The sequence below is a fragment of the Macaca fascicularis genome, chromosome 11, assembly GCF_037993035.2.
Source record: "Macaca fascicularis isolate 582-1 chromosome 11, T2T-MFA8v1.1".
In the NCBI taxonomy this organism is placed as follows: Eukaryota; Metazoa; Chordata; class Mammalia; order Primates; family Cercopithecidae; genus Macaca; species Macaca fascicularis.
This window is the reverse complement of record NC_088385.1, coordinates 86416649-86438122: the sequence shown is the minus strand read 5'-3', so window position 1 is coordinate 86438122 and position 21474 is coordinate 86416649. Positions and strand designations below refer to the sequence as shown.

Sequence of the window (21474 nt, the reverse complement as noted above, 5' to 3'; positions counted from 1 at the left end):
GCCGTATTTATGTATTTCTTAGCTGTTTAACCTGTAAAACTGTACTACCACTTTATATTAGGCTACTATCTTTTATAATGTGTCACTAATGAAGTTTTAGAACATTGTCCGCCAACCCCATTTTCTGTATAATTCCCCCCACCCTTTTTTTTTTTTTTTTTTGAGGTGGAGTCTCACTCTGTCACCCAGGCTGGAGTGCAGTGGCATGATCTTGGCTCATTGCAACCTCTACCTCCTGGGCTCAAGCAACCTTTGCCTCCTGAGCTCACGTGATTCTCCTGCCACAGCCTCCCAAGTAGCTGGGATTATAGGCATCTGCCACCATGGCTGGCTAATTTTTGTATTTTTAGTAGAGATGGGTTTTTGCCATGTTGGCCAGGCTAGTCTCAAACTCCTGACCTCAAGTGATTCACCCACCTCAGCCTCCCAAAGTGCTGGGATTACAGGTGTGAGCCACCATGCCTGGCTCCTCATGTTTTTATTGAGTGATTTTTGCATAACACAGTGATTTTAGAAACACTTATGTTGTATTATAGCAGAACTAACTCCGTGTAGATGATTCCATAAACTAAATCTTTGCTGTTGTTTAAGTAAGACTTCTACATAACATAAATGCATTTAATTTGAGACACTGTGAAATACTTTAAGCTAGGGGTCCCCACCCCTCGGGGTGTGGACTGCTTACCTGTCTGTGTCCTGTTAGGAACCAGTCCACACAGCAGGAGGTGAGCAGTAGGTGAGCATTACTGCCTGAGCTTTGCCTCTTGCCAGATCGGCAACAGCATTAGATTCTCATAGGATCACGTACTCTATTGTGAACTGCTCATGCGAGGGATCTAGGTTACATGCTCCTTTATGAGAATCTAATGCCTGATGATCTGAGGTGGAACAGTTTCATCCCAAAACCATCCTCCCTGCCATCCCCCTGGTCCATGGAAAAATTGTCTTCTATGAAACTGCTCCCTGTTGCCAAAAAGGTTGGGGATAGCCAGTTAAGACCTTTAGTTCTCAACTTCATTCTCAAGCTCTTTCATAAGAAACCGATTAGAACCTGTTCATTTAGAGATGAATAATTGATTTAGACATAGTTTTCATTCAAGATTTAAGATGTTGCAACACAACGTTAACTTTTTTTCCTAAATGGAACTTAATGATTTTTTTTTTTCTTTTTTTTGAGTCAGTTTCGCTCTTGTCGCCCAGGCTGGAGTGCAATGGTGCAATCTTGGCTCACTGCAACCTCCGCCTCCTGAGTTCAAGTGATTCTCCTGCCTCAGCCTCCTGGGTAGCTGAGATTACAGGCATGTGCCACCATACCCGGCTAATTTTGTATTTTTAGTAGAGACAGGGTTTCACCATGATCATCGTTTTAACCAGTAGTTCTTGTTTTGAGAACCACCAAGTAGACACAAACTTCCTTGGTTTGTTGGTCAAGGGTCAAAACCAGAAAAATCTGCCAGATTCTTTTTTTTTTTTTTTTTTTTTGAGACAAGGTCTCACTCCAGTGCCCAGGCTGGAATGCAGTAGTGCAATCATGGCTCACTGCAGCCGTCAATTCCCAGGCTTAGGTGATCCTCCAGCCTTGTGGCTGTGAACTACAGGCATGTGCCACCACACCCTAATTTTTAAATTTTTAAAAATTAAAAATTAAATTGCTAATTTTAAAATTTTTTGTAGAGACGGGGTTTTTCTGTGTTGCTCAGGCTGGTCCTGAACTCCTGGGCTAAAGAGGTCTGCCTGCCTTGGCCTCCCAAAGTGCTGGAATTACAAGTGTGAGCCAGTGCACCTGGCCAGAAATCAGCCAGATTCTTTAAAGGTGAAAAATCCAAACTAAAGACGACCAAATGAATCTCTCAGTAGTTGAAGAAAGCGAGTCTTCTTGGGCTATATATGGCCCTTTCTAAAGAAATCTATTCCTTTTAAGATCTTTTCTTTTTCTCTCTTTCTCTCTCTCTCTCTCTTTCTCTTTCTCTCTTTCTCTTTCTTTCTCTTTCTTTCTTTCTTTCTTTCTTCCTTTCTTTCTTCTTTTTTCTTTTCTTTCCTTTTTCTCCCTTCCTTTCCTTTCCTTCTTTCTTTCCTTTCTCCCTTTCCTTTCCTTTCCTTCTTTTTTTCCTTTCTTTCCTTTCTTCTTTCCTTTCTTTCTCCTTCCTTCCTTCCTTCCTTCCTTCCTTCCTTCCTTCCTTCCTCCCTCCCTCCCTCCCTCCCTCCCTCCCCTCCTTTCCCTCCCTTCCTCCCTCCCTCCCCTCCTTTCCCTCCCTTCCCTCCCTTCCCTCCCTTCTCTCCCCTCCCTCCCTCCCTGTCACTCAGACTGGAGTGCAGTGGTGCAATTCTCCTGTCTTAGCCCCTCGAGTAGCTACTATTATAGGCATGTGCCACCAAGCCTGGCTAATTTTTGTATTTTTAGTAGAGATGGGGTTTTACTGTGTTGGCCAGACTGGTCTCAAACTCCTGACCTCAAGTGATCCCATCTGCCTCAGCCTCCCAAAGTGCTAGGATTACAGGTGTGAGCCACTGCGCCTGGCAAGATCTATTATTTCTATATTAGAATATGTTCTGTATTTTACCCAATGCTGTCAGAGATGCAATAGCATTGACCTTTCTAGTTAATAGATTTGGAAACAGTATATGAAAGTCATAAAATGATTATTTAAAATAAATTGGGGATTCTTGTACATTTTGTGGACTGATGGTTCTAGGTCATAAGTATTATTAATATTTATATAATATTACTGTGTACCAGGTGCTATTCAAAGTACTTTCCATTCAGCTAATTCCTTGATAGTCCTAGGGAGATGCTTTTATTATTCTTATTTTACAAATGAGTAAACTGAGGCACAGTGAAGTGTAATGACTTGTATGAGATTAAACAGGTAATTTGCAGATTGTGTCAGCATATGTTGCATTACCTCATGGTAGTAGTGTTAATTTGCCTAGCATGGGTAGGAAATAGGTACAGTGTGGTAGTTTGATTAGCAGTTTGATTAGCTTATTTAAACTCCAAGTGACTGGATGGTACCAGTAACTAGATTTTTTTTCTTTTTAAGATAGCGTTTCATTTTATTTTTTCCCAAAAAGTAACTTCTGGATATATGGCTCTAGGTTTCACAGATCCACTCAGATCTTTACTTTGTTTTAGCTATAGTACAAAGTCAGAAAATAACTTGTTCTGAATTAGGAAGTCTAACAACATCTAGAGTTTCTTCATTATAATGAAAAATAAACCATGTAATAATATTTGGTGTCATTTTAAGTGCATTTTGTGCATTTATTTGGAAATTAACCACTTAACTGATCATACTGTTCCCTGTTTTCATTGAGATGTAATTCAAATGCCATAAAATTCACCCTTTTAAGGTGTACAGTTCAGTATTTTTAGGACATTCACAGTGTTCACAACCATTACTGCTGTCTAGTTCCAAAATTTGTTCTACCATGAAGGAAACTCCATACCCTTCATATCCATTCTTCCTCTGCCCCATCCCTCAGCAACCAGTAGTATGTTTTCTATCCTTATAGATTTGTGTATATTGAATATTTCAGATAAATGGAATCATACAGTATATGGCTTTCTTGTTTTTTTGGTTTTTTGTTTTTTTTTTTGAGACAGAGTCTCGCTGTGTCACCCAGGCTGGAGTGCAGTAGTGTGATCTTGGCTCACTGCAACCCACCGCCTTGCGGGTTTAAGTGATTCTTGTGCCTCAGCCTCCCAAGTGTCTGGGACTACAGGTAGGCACCACCCAACCCAGCCAATTTTTGTATTTTTAGTAGAGATAGGGTTTTGCCATGTTGGCCAGGCTGATCTTGAACTCCTGGTCTCAAGTGATCTGCCTTCCTGGGCCTCCCAAAGTGCTGGGATTATAGGCATGAGCCACTGCACCTGGCCAAGTATGTGGGTTTTTGTGTCTCATCATTTACTAAGCATAATTTTTTCAAGATGATTCCATATTGTAGTTTGCATGGATGTACTATATTATGTTTTACCATTTGGATTAACATAATGGACATGTTAGATTCTTTACACTTTTTGACTAATACGAAATATACATATAATAGACAATAGGCTGTGAACATTCATGTACAAGTTTTTGTGTGACCCTTTTTCTTAGTACACAGAAATTTTTCATATTGCTTAGTTGAAGGCTTTTAAAAAAATATATATATACACATTATATGTCAGATATTTATTGAATAGTTCAAAGGCGCAGAGTACTATGCTTGGCTGTTTAGGACACCCATGTTAAGATGATAATAAGGAATGTATAATTTTAGCTGTTTCTACTGTATATAATAAACTATATTTGGAGAGTGTTTTCTGGACTTGTCTAGCTCTCAGGTGGTGAAATTTGAGCAGCCACATGTATTTGATCTCTTTAGGATAATTCACTATATTTAATATACCAGAAATGAGTATGTATGATATTCCCTAACTGAAACAACTTAAATTTTTAATAATGAGATAGATTAAAAACTATAATATATTGCTGTAGAGTTACAATGCAGCCATTAAAATGATGCTATAGAAAAATATAAGAAAATTATTACCTGTTTATGTAAAATGGAGGAGAGAGCATAGTACAAAAAAGTATGATACAAAACAAAGTATCATATATAAAGTATTATCTGAGAACTATTCATATGATAAACTGCTAAAATTCTGTGTAAAAGAAGATATTGTTTATTTTTCTGGGAGAAGATAAATATTTTTCCTAAGATTTTTAAAAGGAATCTAATCCAAAAGGCTAAACATTTGCTAATATGTTATAAAATGTTAATGGACATTATCTCTGGGTTAGTGGAATTACTCTCATTTGTATTTTCTGTTTTCTGTAATAAATATGTGTCAATTTTAATAAAGAGTTATGAGAGTTTAATGAGACTTGATTTTTATTTTTAGTTGTTGGCATATGTGCTTATGTGTATGTTTGTATTTAAAGGAAGAAGAGAGATAAACAGAGCAAGGAGCTGTTTTGAAGAGTGAGAGTGGCAGAGGGTGAAGAGAATAGGGCAGTGAAAGACACTAAAAGGATGGAAGCCAGTCATGTAGTTGCTGGTTATTTAGGAATTTCAGAATATATCCTGTACTTCTGAATATTTGATACTTACTCTAAAAGTAGGATTTACCCTTGAGTGTTGTATTTCTTCTTATTGCTAAAGCTTTATAATGTCTATTTTAGTGGAAAATTCCTGTAGCTGTAATCTCTTAATGCTGCCAATCTCATTCTCATGATACTTTTAGAGTAATAGCGTAATTTCCTCCAACACAACACCGCCTGGTGTTTCTACATAAGATGCGAAAATTCCCAGAGGGGGAAAACTTCCAGTAAGGGGTGGCATTTATTTTTGATGATACCGTTTCTTTTTCCTTTTCTGAGCATTATAGTTCATGTCTTTGTAGCTAAGAGTGGAGGGAGGATTCTTTTTGGATCATATTAGAGATTTATGTTAACATTCATAAACAGAATGTTAAAAACTTTTTGGAGTTAATGAAGCAGCCTTTTATTCTGAGTATTTTGCACTGTGCATATCTGGCCTTTAAAATAGGTTAAACGGCTAAATTTGGCAATAAGATCAAGCAACACAATTCTTCACAATTATGACAGTATTTCCTAAAAACATAATACATATTGGGAATGAAGCACTGATCTTGTTTTTCACTATTCCTTGTATTTGCATAATGTAGGCCGGGTGTGGTGGCTCATACCTGTAATCCCAGCACTTTGGGAGGCCGAGGTGGGCGGATCACCTGAGGTCAGGAGTTGGAAACCAGCCTGGTCAACATGGGGAAACCCCATCTCTACTAAAAATACCAAAAACTCACCGGGTATGGTGGCGGGTGCCTGTAATCCCAGCTACTGGGGAGGTGGAGGCAGGAGAATTGCTTGACTGCAGGTGGAGGTTGCAGTGAGCCGAGATAGTGGCATTGCACTCCAGCCTGGGCAAGAGGAGTGAAACTCTGTCTCAAAAAAAAAAAAAAAAAAATTGCATAATGATGCCGTTTATGTATTGACAAGCCTAAGATGGAAGGTTTTAAAAATTGTTAATAAATTAAACATTTTTGAAATATTGTTTTAAACTTGTTCATCAAGCAAATACACGACTACTAATGGACATCCATGTTTCTGGATGCTTTGTTTGTAGCTGTCAGCATTATAGTTTCTACTTAAAAGGTCATGGATGGATGCAGAAAGTTGGACTTCTTTTTTTGTGTAAAACAGGTCCTTTAAAATGCTTCTAATGGTCTTCTTTGATAATATGGTATGGCTTTAGTGATACCTGCCTCTGTTGATTTTCTTTTTACCACTTTGCTGGTATTAGCCATTCTTATTTGTAGTTCTTTCTTTCCTGTACCTCTTCTTTATGTATTGGTATTACTTGATTTTTTTTTGTTTTTGTTTCTTTTTACAGGGTCTCACCATGATACCCAGGCTGAGTGCAGTGGCGTAATCGCTTACTGCAGCCTCAACGGAGCTCTTGGGCTCAAGCAATCCTCCTACCTCAGCCTCCCAAGTCCCAAGTGCTCGGGACTCCAGGAACATGCCCCCATGCCTGACTAATTTTTTATTTTTGGTTTTGTAGAGATAGGGTCTCATTATGTTGTCCAGACTGGTCTTGAACTCCTGGGCATAAACAGTCGTCCTGCCTTGGCCCTGCAAACAGTCCTGCCTTGGCCCCACAGACAGTCGTCCTGCCTTGGCCCCACAAACAGTCGTCCTGCCTTGGCCCCACAAACAGTTGTCCTGCCTTGGCCCCACAAACAGTCCTCCTTCCTTGGCCCCACAAAGTGCTGAGATCACAGGTGTGAGCCACTATGCTAAGCCTACTCAGCTGTTAATCTTAGACTTTATTCTCTTTTGGTTTTGTGTACTTGTGGTAGAAATTTCATTCACTCCAATGACTTCAGTTACTATCTATACATAATGCTGAAGACTCCAGATCGTTAGCTCCATACCTATATAATCAACAGCTATTAAATATCTGCCGTTAGATATCTCAGAAGCGTACTAAACTAAGCATTTTCAAAAGTAAGCTTGTGAAACCTGATGGATTTCAGTAGTTGACATCAACATCTACTTTTGCTCAAGTCAATAGCCTGGACATTATTTCTGACCCACATTTTTTTTCCCTATCTCGCCCATATCCATTCATTCACCAAGCCTTGTTGAGTTTATCTTCTGAGTATCTCATTGCCATCACACCAATCTAGGATACCATCATTTTTTACATAGGTGATTACAATAGCCTCCACATTGGCCTCTCTCTCTCTGTTTAGCTCATCTCCAATATATTTTATAAAAATGATACTGTAACTTTCCCTGCTTTAATGGCTTACCGTTACCTTTAAATGGAATCTGAATCAGGTTGATATACAAGATAATCTGCTAGGGTGCAGGAGGAAAATATTGGAACTTTTATTCATATTTACCTTTTTATTTGAAAAACACTAAGGCATTAATATTTAAAAGCTACTACTGTGTAATAGTTATTTAGTCATTCCTTCTTTGCTCTATATGTCAGATGGTCATTTTGTACTAAAGGTGTCCTGAGGGAAGCATGCTTTGTTCACTTTCTGCATGTTGCCCAGTACTATAATTTGAATGTCCATCTATGTGGATTTATGAGTTATCTAGTTTATTACAAAATGTGCAAGTCTGGGATTAGGGAATTTATGGAGAAAATCAAGTGTCTAACTGCAAATAAGATCACATTGCTTTTCAGCTGTTAAGATACACAAAATCAAGTCTTTTCTCATGAATTAAGAAAAGTTATGCTGATTTTGAGGTTTTAAGTGAAACTTTAAAAAAATTCTCATTTTTTTGTAAGGCATCCCTTTCTGCTTTGATAGCCATTAAAAATCAAATATTCAAACTGATGTTAGAACTAGATCTTTGAATCTCTATTATCACATGGTGTTAAGATCTTCAGAAATGATGAAGCATATTCAATTTTTAATTTAAAATATTTGTGAGAACAAATTTTTGTACCATAAATAAAACAAATTTTAGTCTTTTTCTTATGCCGTATTTTTGGGATGCAGATGATTATTTTATATTGTCATATTGTAAATCCTGTAAAAATGGTAGATAAATAAATATACATACCAACATGGGTATGTAATTGTGAATAATATTTGGAGACCCTTGGTTTAAATTCTTCCATAAAATAACTTTCAGGGCCAGGCGTGGTAGCTCAGACTTCTACTCCAAGCACTTTGGGTGGCCAAGGCAGGAAGATTGCTTGAGGCCAGGACTTCAGGACCAGTCTGGGCAACATAGGAAGACCTAACTTCTAAAAAAAAAATTAAGATAAATTAGCGGGCATGGTCGCACATGCAGCTACTCCAGAGGCTGAGGTGGGAAGATTGCTTGAGCCCAGGAATTTGAGTTTACAGTGAGCTATGATTGTCCACTGCACTTCAGCCTGGGCCACAGAGTGAGAACCTGTCTCTCAAAAAAAAAAAAAAAAAAAAAAATTCAGGTTTCCTGCTTGCTTTTTCACCCTCATATTTATTATTACTCTTAAGTTTACACTCCATGCTTTAGCCATATTGGAGTTCTCTGTTTCTCAAATGGGCTACAGTTTCTAGGTTTTTGCACATTTTTCTCCTCCTTTTTAAGTTTCAACCTTCTCTTAACATAGTGGTACCCAAAGTGTAGTCCTTGAACTGTTTGTTATCAATCTAAGACAAGAAAAGAACTTGAGAATAAGCATTTCACAACTTGAATTGCATTTTGACTTGTCATCATCACATCCAAGTGCATGATCAGTGGATTACTCTGTGAACAGGATATAGAGTTGTTCAAGTGCAGTGGTGAGTTGCATGCTAATCATGCACAGCAGGACTGTTACAATGTGTGACATTTTGAAGTCAGTCATTTGTAACCCTAAAATGTATAAGAATTAAATAAAATGTGGCTGGCTCATGCCTATAATCCCAAAACCAAGGCAGGAGGATAGCTTGAAGCCACAAGTTTGAGACCAGCCTGGTCAACATAGTAAGACACGTCTCTACAAAAAAAAAAATTAGCCAGGTATGGTGGCATTGCCTGTAGTCCCAGCTACTTGGGAGGCTAAGGTGGAAGGATCACTTGAGCCCAGGAGTTTTGAAGTTTCAAGGCTGCAGTGAGCCATGATGACACCTCTGTACATCAGCCTGGGTGACGGTGCAAGACCCTGTATCCCCCTGTACCCCCCGCCAAAAAACAAAGCATTTATTTTTAAAATCTCATTAATTTTAATTATTCTTGTCCCATAAATAATTAAAAAATATATAGTAATTAAAAAATGTAAAACTCTTTTTCATTCTTTTGAATTTTATCTTTTACAAGTAGTAGTTAAATCCTGGAAGCAAAATTTATATTATTTATAAGTCTGATTTACTGATGACAACACAAGCTTTACTGGACTTTATTGACAAAGATACACTTTTTTGAATGCGATAGCAGTAGTAAACCAAATGATGATGATGATGGAAGTAATTTCAAAGAGATACAAATCAAAAGAATTTGTACTAGTTTTCTTGGAAAGTACTGTGTGTCTTATGTTTAGTTTTTAGCCATAATTGATGGGCAAAGTGCTAAAACCAAAGTGGGTTGTTTAGAGGTACACTGGCTATTTAAACAATATAAAATGATCAAAATTTAATTGGTAGTTGTAGCCATGACAGTTGTAGGCATGACATGTTCAAAACCAATTCATCAAATATGTTCAAAACCAAGTTCATTATTTGAAAGAATATTACAAAGATGACTGGAGCAGATGTTCAGGATTTCACATGTAATCATTAGTATTTTTGGGGTTTCTGATAGTCTCACTTGAGGTTGCTAACATTAAAAAAAAAATGCATACAAATGACAAGACAAAATATGTTTGCTTGGAAATGCTGGATGAATCTGTAGTAAAGAAGATAGTTCCCGTACTACTTTCCAGCAACACCATAGCTTGATGTATTTAGGGACAGGATGGTGATATGGAAAACTAACTCTCAGACAAATAAGGATAGCAAAGGAATTTTTGTTACAATTTGATGAACACATTGGTTTTGCTAACATAGGAAGTAACAATTTATTTTTCACCTTCATTGCTGACAAATACAGCTTGCTCTAAACTATATAACACTTGCAAAGGGTTACAGTATCAGCAAATGTGGTTTGGAGTTTCGCTTTACTTTTGTAAGAGTATCTTCTAATTATGCAGGCACAGTGATAAGAAAAACATGCTGAAGCTTGTACCAGAATGTAAATCGGTGTCCTGCTTCTTTCATTGAGAAAGTCTTGCTTTGTCAGCTGAACTAAATGGTGTTCTTGCTATATCAGCTGAATTCACAGTATAGTTCACTAAAAGTGTGAATTATTAAACACTAATTCATTAAATTTGAGGTTTCTAAAAAATTAGATACTGTAGTTTGGGAGTTAGCTGATCAACTGTTACCAGATACTAGGGTGTACATTGGTCTTCAAAGCAACCTTTTCAGTCAAGAGTATTCGAACTTTGGGATGAACTCTTGGTGTTTTTGCAAGATAAGAAACCAGTTTGGTCCCCAGCTTTTCAAATATGTGAGTTAGACTTATTGTCTGATAGCCTCATTCTTTGTTTATTTTTTAAGTGATCTTAGCTTTCCATGCAAAGAAGGAATTTCAGTCAGCCGGGCTCAGTGGCTCATGCTGTAATCCCTGCACTTTGGGAGGCCGGGGCAGGTGGATCACGAGGTCAGGAGCTCAAGGCCAGCCTGGCCAACATGGTGAAACCCTGTCTCTACTAAAAATAGAAAAATTAGGCCGGACGCAGTGGCTCATGCCTGTAATCTCAGCACTTTGGGAGGCTGAGGCAGGCAGATCACAAGGTCAGGAGATCAAGACCATCCTGGCTAACAGGGTGAAACCGTGTCTCTACTAAAAGATACAAAAAATTAGCTGGGCATGGTGGCGGGTGCCGGTAGTCCCAGCTACTCGGGAGGCTGAGGCGGGAGAATGGCGTGAACCCAGGAAGTGGAGGTTGCAGTGAGCCCAGAAGGCTTTTCAATGGCAGATAAGATCAGATGACAAAAATGAAAGTTGGATATTTGAGGAGAAAGTTACCTTAGCTTGTTATAAATGGTACAACAATATAGTAACAACTATCAGTAAAGTAGATGGTGATCTTGATATTGCACATTTGAAAAAGTTACAATCAAATACCTTAGACATTTGATAGGACACTTTTATTTTCTATCACAAGAAAATCCATGGGTAAGAAATTCATAGATGAGGAATCAATTTTTTAAAACCAGAAGTCACTTTAGATTATCCAGTAAATTTGCTGGATAAATTATTGGAAATGGATACAAGTCAGTAAAGGATTGAAAACAAATTTTGAAAAGCAAATTTTCTGCATTTGAGACAAAAGTTTTTAAAAATGAATGTCCAAGCTTGTTGAAATTGCATTAAAATCACTCCTATTTCTGTCATTTGAGACTGTTTTCTCTGAGTGCTATTAAAACACAGAAGTAGTTTAGATATACATTATCCCTTGTTGAGTAGCATTGCCATCAGTCCAACATAGATTAATTAACAAATGTGGTAACTGGCTTTCAAGATAGCCTCCAGTGAACCCTACCTCCTAATGTTTGCACCGTGTATAATCCTCTCACACAATATACCAGGTTGATATGTGTGAACAATAGAATAAGGTCAGTGTGATAGTATGTCCCTTTTGAGGTTGCGTTATGACAGACACTGCAGCTTCTGTCTCAGTTGTTCTGTCACTTTGTCTCTGGAAGCCAGCTGCCATGTGGTGAACAGGCCAGTGGAGAGGCCAACATAGTGAGGAACTGAGGCCGTTGTCATCAGTCATCTGAGTGAGCTTAGAATCAGATTCTCTAGCCCAGTTAAGCCTTCAGATGACTGAAGTCCCAACCAACATCTTGATTAAAAGCTCATGAGAAGCCCTGAATCATAATCACCCACCTAAGCTGCTTCTAAATTCCTGACCAATGGGAACTTTGAGATAAGAAATGTGTGTAAGTTGGGGGGTAATTTTTAATGGAGTAATAATACGGCAAACAAGAAGCAAACTCATTTGTTACATTAAAAACTTTAAATACTGACATATGTGCTGTTCAGAGGGCATGAATTGGTGTTTAAGGAATTGCTGTTTTACTTACAACTTTTGATTAAAATTATAGCATTACAAAATTATCAGTGTGGTAGCAATTTTCTGTATTAATTGCCTGTATGCATACTTACAGTGGAGAATTTGCACTTTATGTAATTCTTTTCTTTTTTTCTATTTATAATTTTGTGGATCTGAATCTAATGAAACATTTGGACTTACGACCTTTTTAACTTTTACTTTTCCAGCAGTTCATTTTAATTTTACTTTTTAAAAGTGTTGGTCCATGAAAGATTGGAATTTTGAAGAAGGAAAGTGGTTTTTCAACACAGATAGTCTGGGAGATCTAGGCCAGGCGCAGTGCTCACTCCTGTAATCCTAGCACTTTGGGAGGCCAAGGTGGGTGGATTGCTTGAGGCCAAGAGTTTGAGACCAGTCTGGGCAACATGGTGAAACCCCGTCTCTGGAAAAAAAATACAAAATAATTTACCTGGTGTGGTGGCCACATACCTGTAGTCCCAGCTACTCAGGAAGCTGAGATGGGAGGATCGCTTGAGCCCAGGAAGTCAAAGCTGTGGTGAGCTGTGATTGCACCACTGCACTCCAGTCTGGGTGACAAGAGTGAGACCCCATCTCAAAAAAATCTGGGAGATCTGTCCTATCATAGTTCTCATAATATCCATCACTGACCTTGTTTTACTGATCATGTTGCTTTATTTATTATTAGTTATATTCTCTTTTAACCAAAAGCTCTATCAAGGGCAGAGTCCATGTTTGTGTTCGCTGTTTACATCTTCAGTATCCAGAACAGTGTTCATTACTTAACACCTACTCAGTCATTACTTAACACCTACTCAGTAGATAATGGTTGAAAGAATTAATGCTACTTTTACACTTTTTCATTGTGTTGGAATAATGATTAACTTCTACAGTTACAAATAAGTTGCTACTATAGCCATATGTCCTTGGGGAATGTTAATTTTTTTAAGCTGAATAGAAAATATTCTTGGTGTTTTTCTTACTGAATATTAGGGATCTTAATAAAATGTTTATATTTCCACAGCACAACCAGTGTCTCTGAAGAAGATGTCTCAAGTAGATATTCTCGAACAGATAGAAGTGGGTTCCCTAGATACAACAGGGATGCAAATGTTTCAGGTAATCTGGTTTCAAGTAGCACACTGGAAAAGAAAATTGAAGATCTTGAAAAGGTATGGATTATAAGTTAGTTAAGATTGATAAAATTAATGTACCATTAGAATTCTTTTGTTTCATAGCAGCTGAGCGAGAAAGGAAATAACATTCCTTAATATTTAATATGTGCGCTTCTATTCTGCCAAGTGTTACCTTTAATATATTAAAAGTCTTTGTTTTTGAAGTGGTTAGAAGCCTGAGCTGGCAAATATATACTACTGTGTATTTATTATATTGTCTGAATAGATTTTCATTTGTCACTTCAGAAATTACAGGAGTAAATCTGAATTAGGTCCATCTTTGATGTTTGAAACAATTTTGTGTAAGAATATGCCTGTTTAAAAGTGTCTTTCTGTACAAGTCAGATGACTATTGGCATAAATTTATTAACTGTAGGGTCTCAGGTTTGTGCCACTGACATTCAACCCCTAAAATTAGCAATGGTGTTGAATACTTTTGTAATTGTTGAAAATGTGTTTTGTTTTACTTGAGATTATTCTCTGTATTATTAAAGATCTCATTTATATGTTATATAAAGAAATTTCATTTTTAAAACTTGTTTCTATTTTATAACATTTATGATTATTTTGAGGTCACATTTCTAAGCTTTAACAACAGTTTCTTCTTGGAATTGTTATTTGATAATTTTATTTATTTTTATTTATCTATTTATTTTTGAGACAGAGTTTCGCTCTTGTCGCCCAGGCTGGAGTACAATGGCGCAGTCTTGGCTCACTGCAACCTCCACTTCCTAGGTTCAAGCGATTCTTCTGCCTCAGCCTCCCAAGTAGCTGGGATTACAGGCATGCACCACCATGCCCGGCTAATTTTTTTTTTTTGTATTTTTAGTAGAGACAGAGTTTCACTATGTTGGTAAGGCTGGTCTTGAATTCCTAACCTCAGGTGATACATCCGCCTCAGCTTCCTAAAGTGCTGGAATTACAGGTGGGAGCCACTCTGCCCAGCCTATTATTTCATAATTTTAAATTAAAAACTTTAGTAATATGCAATCTACTAGTTTTGAAGGGAGTTGCCCATGAGTTCCACAAGAATTTGGATTGAATTGCTAGTAGTTGGCAGCAGCTAAGGGATATGAATGGTTGATTGCTCTCTAGGAGGTTTAGTAGGAAAGAAGCCAAGTTCTGGGCAAGGCCTTTTGAGCTCTGCTTCCCTTTTGCCCCCAAGGTGGCTGAGCAAGTCCAATGCCTTGGATTCTAAATAAGATTTCTTTGCAAAAGGTATTGCATTGTTTAAAGAAAAAAATATTAAAAGTCAGTAATCTACTTTAGTTCCTTCTTTTTATCCATTATCAGTTAACTGGCAGAGCCAGAAGTAAAACTAGGATAATTGTTTTTCTGTTTAGAATTTCTATTGGGCCATCTCCTTTTCTTAAACCTTGTATTTTTAATAAAAATTAATTTTGAATTATTTCAAACAAGATACCCATTAAAGAATAAGGTAGTTCATAACTTACAGTGGTGATAAGCTAAAGAAGTTAAATCACAGGTCGGGCACGGTGCCTCACGCCTGTAATCCCAGCATTTTGGGAGGCTGAGGCAGGCAGATCACTTGAGGTCAGGATTTCAAGACCAGCCTGGCCAACATGGCAAAACCCCATCTCTACTAAAAACATGAAAATTACCCAGGCATGGTGGCGTGCACCTGTAATTCCAGCTACTTGGGAGGCTGAGGCAGGAGAATTGCTTGAACCCAGGAGGCAGAGGTTGCAGTGAGCCGAGATAGTGCCATTGCACTCCAGCCTAGGTGACAAGAGCGAAACACTGTCACACATACATACACACTCACATGAAGTTAAATCATTGAGTCTATTACATTAGTTTTGTTAAAGACTTGTATAAACATAGCTTTACTCAGGAGCATCCTAACGAAGCTCCTATATTCCCCTTATTCTCCTTTTGTGGTGGGATCTTTGTTCCTTCACCAAATATTTTAAGGAATTCATTGGAAATCTTCATGTATGTAAGATATTTTACCAAACTTGGCAGATATATGCCATTTAGGAATATTATAAATAACCAATTACTTCCTAATTACTGTTTTTTAAATTGTGTCTTCCAGGAAGTAGTACGAGAAAGACAAGAAAACCTAAGACTTGTGAGACTGATGCAAGATAAAGAGGAAATGATTGGAAAACTCAAAGAAGAAATTGATTTATTAAATAGAGTAAGTATTTCACCATATTTCAGGTTTAGAGGGGGTTTTTTTTTCAATTCGATGAAAATATATAAATATGAAGAAATTATTAATTGCATTATTCACTTTGTTCTTTTGTTAGTGAAATAATAATTAGTAAGAAGTATCATTTTCTTCCAAAAACTGATTTCCTTTGGGCAGTTACCAGTTTAGCTCACTTAATTTTATTCTTTCGGAGGTAGACTGATTTATGGATTTGTTCTGTGTTTTGTTAAAGTCTGGAGGTGACAGGCGCTTTGTCACCACCATACATAAGAGCACTGGCAGAGAGTTGCCTCAAGACATAACTAAAATAGGCCAGGCGCGGTGGCTCACACCTGTAATCTCAGCACTTTGGGAGGCCGAAGAGGGCAGATCTCCTGAGGCCAGGAGTTCGAGACCAGCCTGGTCAACATGGTGAAACCCCAACTCTACTAAAAATATGAAAAATTAGCTGGGCATGGTGGTGGGCACCTGTAATCTCAACTGCTCAGAAGGTTGAGGCAGGAGTATCGCTTGATCCCGGGAGGCAGAGGTTGCCGTGAGCCAAGATCGTGCCACCGCACTCCAGCCTGGGTAACAAGAGTAAGACTCTGTCCCCCTCCCCACAAAAAGAAAAAGTAAAATTGGTACTCTTTACTATTATTATTGTTATTGTTATTATTTATTTATTTATTTATTTATTTAGAGATGGAGTCTCTCTCTGTTGCCCAGGCTGGAGTTCAGTGGTGCGATCTCAGCTCACTATAGCCCCCACCTCCCGGGTTCAAGTGATTCTCCTGCTTCAGCCTCCCGAGTAGCTGGGACTACAGGCACGTGCCACCACTCCTGGCTAATTTTTGTATTTTTAGGAGAGATGGGGTTTAACCATGTTGGCCAGGCTGGTCTCAAACTCCTGACCTCAAGTGATCTGCCTTCTTCTGCCTCCCAAAGTGTTGGGATTACAGCCGTGAACCACTGTGCCTGGCCCTGAAATTGGTACTTTATCACTATAAGAAATTCCAGATGTCTGTGTATCTTCACTTTTTTCCTCCAGTTGTACTTAATGCATCCCCAACTTTAGGTTTAGCGTTAGCACTATATTCTTTGTAGCTAACTCTCCTTTTTGTTTTCAGCCCCAGAATTTATTTGCTAGAAGCAGTTGTAATTGCTTATTAGGTAACAGTGATGAGAAGGGACTCCATAATTTTGCCTTTTAGAAGGCTTTTGGCTAAGATTGAGGAAAGAATAAGTCTGCTTCCGGGAAAACTGTAGCAAATCCACTATCCAGTCTCAACTCCAACCATGAAAGGAGAAAAAAGAGAGAGGCTTCATCATATGCCGACTTGTTCTAATAAAGCTCTGAGGCATTAACTATAGGTTGTATATGAGGACAGTGGAACTCAGAATTTAACTTGCTCAAAGTCATATAGAGTAATCAGCTGAGCCAGTATTTGACTTCAGGTATTTTAAGTCTTTCTACTTTTTGTGGACTGCTTTTCATCTTTGGTTCCAATACAAGTACTCCTATGGCTGGGCGTGGTGGCTCACGCCTGTAATCACAGCACTTTGGAAGGCTGAGGTGGGCGGATCACGAGGTCAGGAGATCAAGAGCATCCTGGCTAACACGGTGAAATCCCGTCTCCACTGAAAATACAGAAAATAAGCCGGGCGTGGTGATGGGCGCCTCTAGTCCCAGCTACTCGGGAGGCTGAGGCAGAAGAATGGCGTGAACCCGAGAGGCAGAGCTTGCAGTGAACCAAGACACACCACTGCACTCCAGCCTGGACAAAAGTGCGAGACTCCCATCTCAAAATACAAGTACTCCTATATTGGTGTTAGAATTTGATCTAAGAAATTCTAAATTAAAAAAATTTAAAAATGTTAAATTAAAAAAAAATGTTTACTTTGTATTTTAGATACAGGGGGTACATGTGCAGATTTGTTACATGGGAGTATTGTGTGATTATGAGGTTTGGAATACAGATCCCATCACCCTGGTAGTGAGCATAATACCTGACAGGTAACTTTTTTTAACCTATGCCACCTTCCTCTGCCCTTTAGTAGTCCACAGTGTCTATTGTTCCCATATTTGTATCCATGTGTGCTTAGTGTGTTCGGTTCACATGCAGTGTTCGGTTTCCTGTTTTTGAGTTAATTTGCTTAGGATTCTGGCCTCCACCTCTATCCATGTTGCTGCAGAGGACATGATTTCATTATTTTTTGTGGCTTTATACTATGCCATGACATATGTGTACCACATTTTCTTCATTTAATCTACCATTGATGGACACTTGGGTTGATTACATGTCTTTGATATTGTGAATGGTGCCGCAGTGAACATACACATTCATATGTCTTTTTGATAGAAAGATTTATTTTCTTTTGGTATATAGACAGTAATGGGATTGCTGGGTCTAGTGATAGTTCTGTTTTAAGTTCTTTGAAAAATCTCCAAACTGCTTGTTACGGTGGCTGGACTAATTTATATTCCCACCACGGTGTATAAGCATTCTCTTTTCTCTGCAGCCTCACCAGCATCTGTTGTCTTTTAACTTTTTACTAACAGCAATTTTTGACTGGCTAATCAAGTTGACACTTCATATTAACTGTCACAACTGCTGTGAGTTGGTATCTCGTGATTTTGACTTGCATTTCTCTGGTTAGTGATACTGAGTATTTTTTCATGTTTCTTGGCCGCTTGTATGTCTTCTTTTTGTTTTGTGTTTTTGTTTTGTTTTTGTTTTTTGAGACAGAGTCTTCCTCTATCACCCAGGCTGGAGTGCAGTGGAGTAATCTCAGCTCACTGCAACCTCTGCCTCCTGAGTTCAAGCGATCCTCCTGCCTTAGCCTCCCAAGTAGCTGGGATTACAAGCATGTGCCACCACGGCCATCTAATTTTTGTATTTTTAGTGGAGATGGGGTTTCACCATGTGTTGGCCTGGCTGGTCTGACCTCAAGTGATCTGCTCGACTCAGCCTCCCAAAGTGCTGGGATTACAGGTGTAAGGGATTACATACACCATGCCATATGTCTTCTTTTAAGAAGTGTCTGTTATGTCCTTTGCCCCTTTTTAATGGGATTGTATAGTGTTTTGCTTGTTGATTTAAGTTCCTTGTTGATTCTGGATATTAGACCTTTGTCGGATGCATAGTTTGTGAGTATCTTCTCTGATTCTGTAGGTTATCTGTTTCCGCAAATATTTTATTATTATTATTTTTGCTTTATAGTATGCCATGACATATATGTACCACACTTGGGTTGATTCCATGTCTTTGATGTTGTGAATGGCACAGCAGTGAACATACACATGCATATGTCTTTTTGATAGAAGGATTTATTTTCTTTGGAGTGTATAGGCAGACAGGAAAAGGTTTTTTTTTTTTTTTTTTTGATTACATTATTCTGTTGCTCAGGCCGGAGTGCAGTGGTGCAATCTTGGCTCACTGCAACCTCCGCCTCCTGGGTTCAGGTGATTCTTCTGCCTCAGCCTCCTGAGTAGCTGCAATTACAGGCATGAGCCACCACACCCGGCTATTTTTTGTATTTTTAGTAGAGACGGGGTTTCAGCATGTTGGCCAGGCTGGTCTTGAACTCCTGACCTCAAGAGATCCGCCTGCCTCAGCCTCCCAAAGTGCTGGGATTACAGGTGTGAGCCAACACACCCAACCTGTTTCTACAAATATTTTTGATGCCTTTAATGGGTTTGAACTGTCTTAGGCACTGTGGGCCTTAAGAATAATAAAACCCCTGCCTTCATAGAGTTTATAATCTAATAATGGTACATGAATATGTTTTATCATTTAATTCTAAATTTTAGGTAGATTTCAACTGTGGTAATTTTAGAAATCCCATATTTTTTATTGTTTAAACAAATGTTTCCCAACATTATTCATTTAGTTTGTAAATAAATGCAAATTCTGATCTTGTAAATTTTAAAATAATTTACCTAATTATCCAAAGGCAATATATTAAATGTATTAGAAAGCTTTTATACTATATAGCAGTGATTCAGATTGATTACATCAAACTTTAAACTGCAAGAATAAATCTAAAAATGTCTGCTTTTTTAACAGTAAAGGGTCTGTCTTGAAATAACATTTCTTGTAACTAAAACTTATGGTGAATTTTTTTTAACCAGATGGTTGTGTATTTGGGACAAGGATTAGTATAGGGAAAAAAGAGGTGGATCATATGCTTTTAAAGCTGGAGAGCGAATACTTAATTTAGTGGCTTTGAATTATTTTTAGTGCTAAAACCTTTGCTTCAAAATGTCGTAGAAAAGTCCAACATATAAATTGATCCAGATCAACTCTCTATACTCCAGATCCCCTTTTTTGTAGGCCTCAGTTTTGTCGCCTCCCCAGAGTGTTATCCCCATTGAACACCTTTAAAGATCAGACAAAGTGATAGGAGTGCATCTAGAACTTGTACCTGCACCTTTTGATGCCTAATTTGATACAAGGTTGCAACCTAGGGCTCAATACCACATACGGCTTGCATGGATAGTTTTTTTTTTGCCTCAGTTTTAGGGAAGGGAAGTGGAGTTTAGCTAAAACACTAACTTATTTATGATGATTGAAAATTGGAAGATTCACAATTTTAAAGTTCTGACTTCTGGCTTCCTTAGAAAAACTGAAAGATCTTTAAGAGTTGGCCTATAGACTTGTTATAAGAATGAAGATTTAAGTAATGGATGCTCATTTTTGGTGGGACATATTACATCTAAAGTTGTTTTCAGAGCTTACCTTCATTTCAAAATTAATTGGTTGTATGAATTATTTTTGAATGTATATTAAGTGTTTTCATCTCTCATCAAATATTTTGAAGTATTTTTAAAGTATCTTTTTTTTTTTCTTAAGGACCTAGATGACATAGAAGATGAAAATGAACAGCTAAAGCAGGAAAATAAAACTCTTTTGAAAGTTGTTGGTCAGCTGACCAGGTAGAAGATTCAAGACTCAATGAGGAAAAAATATTTTAAACTACTGATTGAATGTTATGGTCAATGCTAGCACAATATTCCTATGCTGCAATACATTAAAATAACTAAGCATGTATATTTATTTCTAGAAAATGGATGTTTGTTTTCAAAATACTTCTTTTTCATTATTGGTTTTAAAAAAAGCATCAACCTTTTATCTCACAAATAAGTAATATCTTTCAGTTATTAAATGATAGGTAATACCTTTTTGGTTTTGTGTGGTATTCAACTAATACATGGTTTAAAGTCACAGCCATCTGAATATATTTCATCTTTGGTAGTACCTTTTCTCGCTTAGGAATATACATAGTCTTTGTTTACATGAGTTTAAATACTTTTGGGATATTACCTACACATGCCTTATTACTGATGTGTGCAACCTTTTATGTGTTGATGACTCACTCATAAAGGTTTTTGTCTACTGTCATTTCTTTCCACTTATTCTAAGCATTTAGAGTAATAGAGTCATACTTTTGTGTAACAGTATCCTTTTAAAAGGAAAGCTCTTACAAAGTCACTGTCATGTTCTAGTCGATTAAATATAAATTTAAGAGAATACTTGAATTGCGCTATAATAAAAAAAATTTACTATTTTGTGTTTGAATATTGAAAAATTGAATCACTTTAATTCCTGAAAAACATACAATTTTAATTTTAATGTAAAATTTCTTATGTAGGTACTACTTTTTTTTTATTGTTCTAAGGTTTGCAAGTGAACATAGGATATTTTAAAAGTTGTTTGTTCTTCAGGCCTGGAAAGTGTACAAAATCAGTGTAGGAGAAAAAAATCCATATTTTTATTATATTAGCATGCACACTAAAATAAAAACCAAAATGTTATTCATACTTAAAACATTTATACAAAACAATATGTAAGCAGAAATAGTACTAAAATACAGTTTTTTCATATGAGAGAATATTCCCCTATTTCAATTTTAAGGAATTTTGTTCCTAGCATTGAAATTTTAAAAACAGAATTACTTCTAAAGAATTATACAAATTTTCTCTTGTATTAAATATTATTATTAGAATTGTTTTTG

At 37.4% G+C, this 21474-nt stretch overlaps 1 protein-coding gene across 5 annotated transcripts in view; it reads left to right on the top strand.

Annotated features, from left to right (window-relative positions):
* The window catches only part of PAWR (pro-apoptotic WT1 regulator), an 87711-nt gene extending 66673 nt beyond the window's left edge, over positions 1–21038 (top strand). For 3 of the 5 annotated variants that reach the window (XM_074007470.1, XM_045365650.3, XM_045365651.3), the window contains exons 5-8: positions 13148–13295; positions 15358–15462; positions 17370–17473; positions 20313–21038. In XM_074007470.1, coding sequence (XP_073863571.1) covers positions 13148–13295; positions 15358–15462; positions 17370–17473; positions 20313–20319 — 364 coding nt within the window. In that variant the 3' untranslated portion in view covers positions 20320–21038. The remainder of the gene's footprint in view (positions 1–13147; positions 13296–15357; positions 15463–17369; positions 17474–20312) is intronic. The other 2 variants (XM_074007471.1, XM_074007472.1) reach the window with 1 other exon arrangement.
* The last annotated feature ends 436 nt before the right edge of the window (positions 21039–21474 follow it).